Raw genomic sequence first — 4,731 nt, forward strand, 5'->3', positions numbered from 1 at the left:
CTTCTGAACCGTGTCTCGGCCGCTTCTCCGCCATGTTGCTTTCACTTTCTACCTGCGCTCTACCTCTTGCTGTGACACTCTCTGCTCTTCCTCCCCCTCCCTTCTTGTTGTGAGGAAGCATTTCCTGTGCGCCAGCGCGGGAATGTCGCCGGTCTACACGCGTACTAAAAATGATATATATTGAAAAATACCGCGAGATGTTAGAGGAGCCGATCGGCTTAATCAGCATTGTGTCATCTCCTCTAGTAGTGGCTTGGGTGAAACGGACATTTACGGAACTGTAGAAGTTACGCACTATAGCTTTAATAGTTAAACTATTTGAGGGCTGCAATTGTTAGTCGGTTAACTGATTAGTCAATCAATGAAAAAAATCAATGGCCAACAAGCAACAACTGGTTAAGTTTAAAGCTGTAGTTGTTAACTTTTATAAAAAAAAAAAAAATGTTTTTGTTATATTTAATGAAACTGTCACTATATCCTAACAGTAGTACATGAGACAGAAAATCTGTGAAAAAAGTGTTCCTCCTAGTAGTATTATTAATGGCATTTGCAAGAATCCACCAGTCTTTAACGTAGCTGTCAACTGCGGCTCATGAACTGCGGTCCAACGAGACAGAGCTGATCGAATATGATTCAAGATTTTGTTATTGCCTTGTCTATTTCTCACCTCAGATGTTTTTAGAAAACATATTTCAGTGTACAGTTTAGCTGTAAAATGAGACAGTTTGTAACCTGGCTGCATTGTTGAAAACAGTTGAGCCAAAAACCAACACTGCTGACCAAAGCAAATGCTCCCATTTTACAGCCAAACAGTACACTAAAATATGTATCTGAAGACACGGAGCTGAGAAATAGGCAATGCAGTAACAGAATATGGATATACTTCTGATCAGGTCTGCCTTGTTTGACAGTGTGACCCCAGTTCACAAGCAGTGATTGACATGATTGACATCTGCATTTGACTCCTTGGCTCTGATTGGTTGTTTTCGATTAGCTGGGTTGGATTCTTGCAAAAACCATTAGGAGCATTCAGATTATCTGTCTCATGGACTTCTGTAAGGATGTACTGTAGCGAGAGTTTCAGCAAATATGACAAAGTTCATTCATTCATTCATCTTCTAACCGCTTCATCCTCTTGAGGGTCGCGGGGGGGAGCATATCCCAGCTGACATTGGGCAAGAGGCAGGGTACACCCTGGACAGGTCGCCAGACTATCACAGGGCTGACACATAGAGACAAACAACCATTCACACCTACTGACAATTTAGAGTTATCAATTAACCTAGCCCCCAATCTGCATGTCTTTGGACTGTGGGAGGAAGCTGGAGTGCCCGGAGAGAACCCACGCTGACACGGGGAGAACATGCAAACTCCGCACAGAAGGGCTCCCACACCCAGGATCGAACCGGCAACCCTCTTGCTGTGAGACGACAGTGCTAACCACCACACCACCGTGCCGCCCTATGACAAAGTTACATTTTGTAAAATATTAATAAACTTTATTTACATAGCACCTTTCAAAACACAGTTACAAAGTGCTGTACAATAACACTTAACACATTGAAAACACAAGGAGAATAAAACAAATAAAATGTCACCTCAGTAAAAGATAAAATAAGGAAGACCAAACATAAAATTAAGATAATAAATGGTCAATAACATCAATAAGATGGCAATAAGTCAAGATATGCTTTCCAATAGAAGTGCATTTTTAGGAGAGACTTAAATAAAGCCAGTGACTCAGACAGCCTTATAGTTACCATCTGCCACTTTAAGTAGTTTTTCAAGCAAAAAGCAGACTAATTCACTGGTATTCTATCATAGTAAAGTGAATATCTTTGGGTTTTGGACTTTTGGTCTGACAAAAAAAGCTATTTCAATATGTCAACTTGCATGTTTGGGGAAATTACCTTTTTACTGAATATTTAAAAGATCAAATCATTGATTGATACACTGAGAAATAGATTGGCAGATTAATCCAAAATGAAAATAATAGCTGCAGCTTTGCACAATATATAACTTTTGTATATAGTTATAGTATCAAGGCATTGTATGAGGAAAGCCTTATCAGGTATGAGGCACATATGTTCTACTGTATTATAATGCCACCGAAGACTTGTTTAAAAATTCAAAATGTTGCCACACAAATGTGCTCTCCCTTGATGTCTCTAGTGTATTCAATGATTACATTTAAGTGTAAATGACAGTGCTAACTGTTCATTACATTAAGCTGACACATCAAGAGGAAAATGGAATTTTAATGGGTTTCAATGTGTGTACTGTAAGTATCTTGGAAATCAAAAAGTGTGTAATTGTTTTTAAAAGAATTGAGCAGGCATCTCGTCTCTGTAAATATGCTGTAGTCCATTGGGTTCGCTGATGATGTAATCACTTTCTTAATTGCACCATTTTCAATGTTTAGTAATTAGTGTTGTGTAATGAGCCTTGGAGCGTGAGCCAAATGAAGCCATTACAGTGTGGTGTGTCCGAACAGACTGCAGTGAAGTGGAGGACATCACAGCCACAAGGGCAAGCTAATCAGGATCAGATCAACTTAGAGATATTAGACTGCACTCGTGATATTGTGTCGCCATTTATTTGGCGTCTCAGGCTTTATATGTCAGCCATTTGACTCAGTATCATTTTACTTTCTCTATCTCCTGGAAAATGTTCAGTTAAATACAATTGTGCAACTAATCTGCCACTGAACGCAGCCTTTTTGTGAAGATTGTGTTTCATGTTCAACAGAAAATGCAACTGCCGCCACACAGTCTCGATACAGAATCATCATTCAGAGGGCTGCTAATGGAGGTCAAGAGTGCCCTGACACACTGTATGAAGAGAGAGAATGTGAATCACTTCCCGTCTGTCCAGTGTATAGGTAAAAACACACAATTTATAACAAAACATTTTCCTTTCTTGTTCCTTTCTCCAAGGATAAGCTCACCCACTGTATAATAGCACAGGGTGAGAATGAAGTGTAATTGTAGCCTGAGTGTGTGTTATTGTTGCAAAGTACTTGAGATGTCTAGATGTCCTTTTATAATGGTATTAACACCATGGCATTTGACACATACTTTCATGGTGCTCATGGTGTAATAGTATGTTCTATTGTTAAATATGAGAAAAGCAAAGATGGAAATGCAGCCGTATCTACAACTCCTAAAGGGAAACGAAGTGAAATGTGTCATTGATGAAGTGTTTTGCATCACCTGGTGGGCTGTTGTTGGTGTAACATGGGACGAAGCCAAACACCGGCTGTACACACTGTGATGACACAGAGCTGGTTGAAAAAGTTTTCCTTTAAAGAATAAGTTTGACAATATCTACTGTATGAGTCACACCTAACAAGGAGGATACTGACTAACAGCTGTGGTGGTTTTTTGGTAGACAGGGAGGTCATTGTCTCCAACTATTGTTAGATTTAAAGAAAGAAAATGTGTGAATAAAGCTGCAATGACACACTGCCTTTCCAAAATCTGCCTGTCTTTGTGATTCCATGCAGTTGGAGGACACACAAGTGGCACAGCTGTAGTTTGGTTCCAGAATCTGTTCGACGGGGATTATCTGGACCTGGAGAAGACTGTGGAAATGGTTTAGAAACAAGAGGCAAGTGTTTTCTTTCTTCCCTGATCTTTTATATTCTCCACACTTGTCAGCTGCTGCTATATCACCATTTAAAGCATTGCGCCTCCATCTCTTACTATCCTTATTTAATGAGACCTAATAGCCCTCTCAGATCTGCTCCTTTAACAAGCAAGTGATGGAAACATAAAAGACGGAGGCAATTTGTCCAGAGAGTGTAACAAGATGAACCTTTCTCTCTGTTGTCTTGATGATCTCATCACAACACTGGTTTCTTATTAATGAATGCAGCAAGTCAGATGGCCACGAGCACATCTTACCAGCAGGTCGAAAGAAACAATCAGCCTTGTTACGCACAGTACACACAAACGTGGATGGACTCGCACAATAAAGTTTGAAAACTTGTTTGGCTCATACAACAGTGCCCTTCCAATAGAGGCTTTTGATGAAATGATGAAAAAGTGCTTTATGGCTTGAGCTTCTGGTGTCATTAAGTCTGACTTCAAGAGAGTACTTCAATTTATAGTCTGCAAATCAACAATGAAAAAAACCTCTCGCAGAACACAACCCATTAATAATGCAGTAAGAACAAAGCCATAAACAGAAATAATTTTAAATTAAACTTTGTCCCTGTAATTGACAGTTGTCAGTGAACCTTTGTTCCCTCAGTTTATTTAGACACATTTTGTAATAAATGTTTCTACAAATTAATGTGCAGAATCTTCTGACACCATGTGTTTTCCCAGTAAGATGTTGGCACATAAGCTGCAGCTATTTTTGCAGCAGTTATGTGCAGTCAGGAAACCAGCTTAGACTGTAAATGCTGTGGCATGTGGCATTAGTCAATGCTGTGTATACAGGAAAAATACAAACAGTAGATTTTCTTTTGTACTAATATAATGATATTGATGTACCAGTAGCGATATCACAATTTGTTCTTACAGTGTGGCTTTCTGATAAATCAGCACTGTATTCAATGATGTAACATCTTGATATACAAGCTAGTATTGCTGTTTTTTTGCTGTGACCAGCAGCTCTATAGCTCGCTCTGTCGGTTAGTGGGTCAGACCATGAAAATTTCCCCACCCTTTGGAGGCAACAGTTTTTGTGCTGGGGGCTGAAATTTGGCATGGAGGTCAAGTGTGT

At 39.5% G+C, this 4,731-nt stretch overlaps 1 protein-coding gene across 1 annotated transcript in view; it reads left to right on the plus strand.

The window, feature by feature from the left end:
• Positions 1–4,731, plus strand: part of thsd7ba (thrombospondin, type I, domain containing 7Ba) — a 243,726-nt gene that overhangs the window by 166,103 nt on the left and 72,892 nt on the right. The window contains exons 12-13 of the mRNA XM_050049373.1: positions 2,749–2,881; positions 3,506–3,609. Of these exons, the coding sequence (XP_049905330.1) occupies positions 2,749–2,881; positions 3,506–3,609 (237 nt within the window). The remainder of the gene's footprint in view (positions 1–2,748; positions 2,882–3,505; positions 3,610–4,731) is intronic.

The sequence above is a fragment of the Epinephelus moara genome, chromosome 7 (genome assembly GCF_006386435.1).
Source record: "Epinephelus moara isolate mb chromosome 7, YSFRI_EMoa_1.0, whole genome shotgun sequence".
NCBI lineage: Eukaryota > Metazoa > Chordata > Actinopteri > Perciformes > Serranidae > Epinephelus > Epinephelus moara.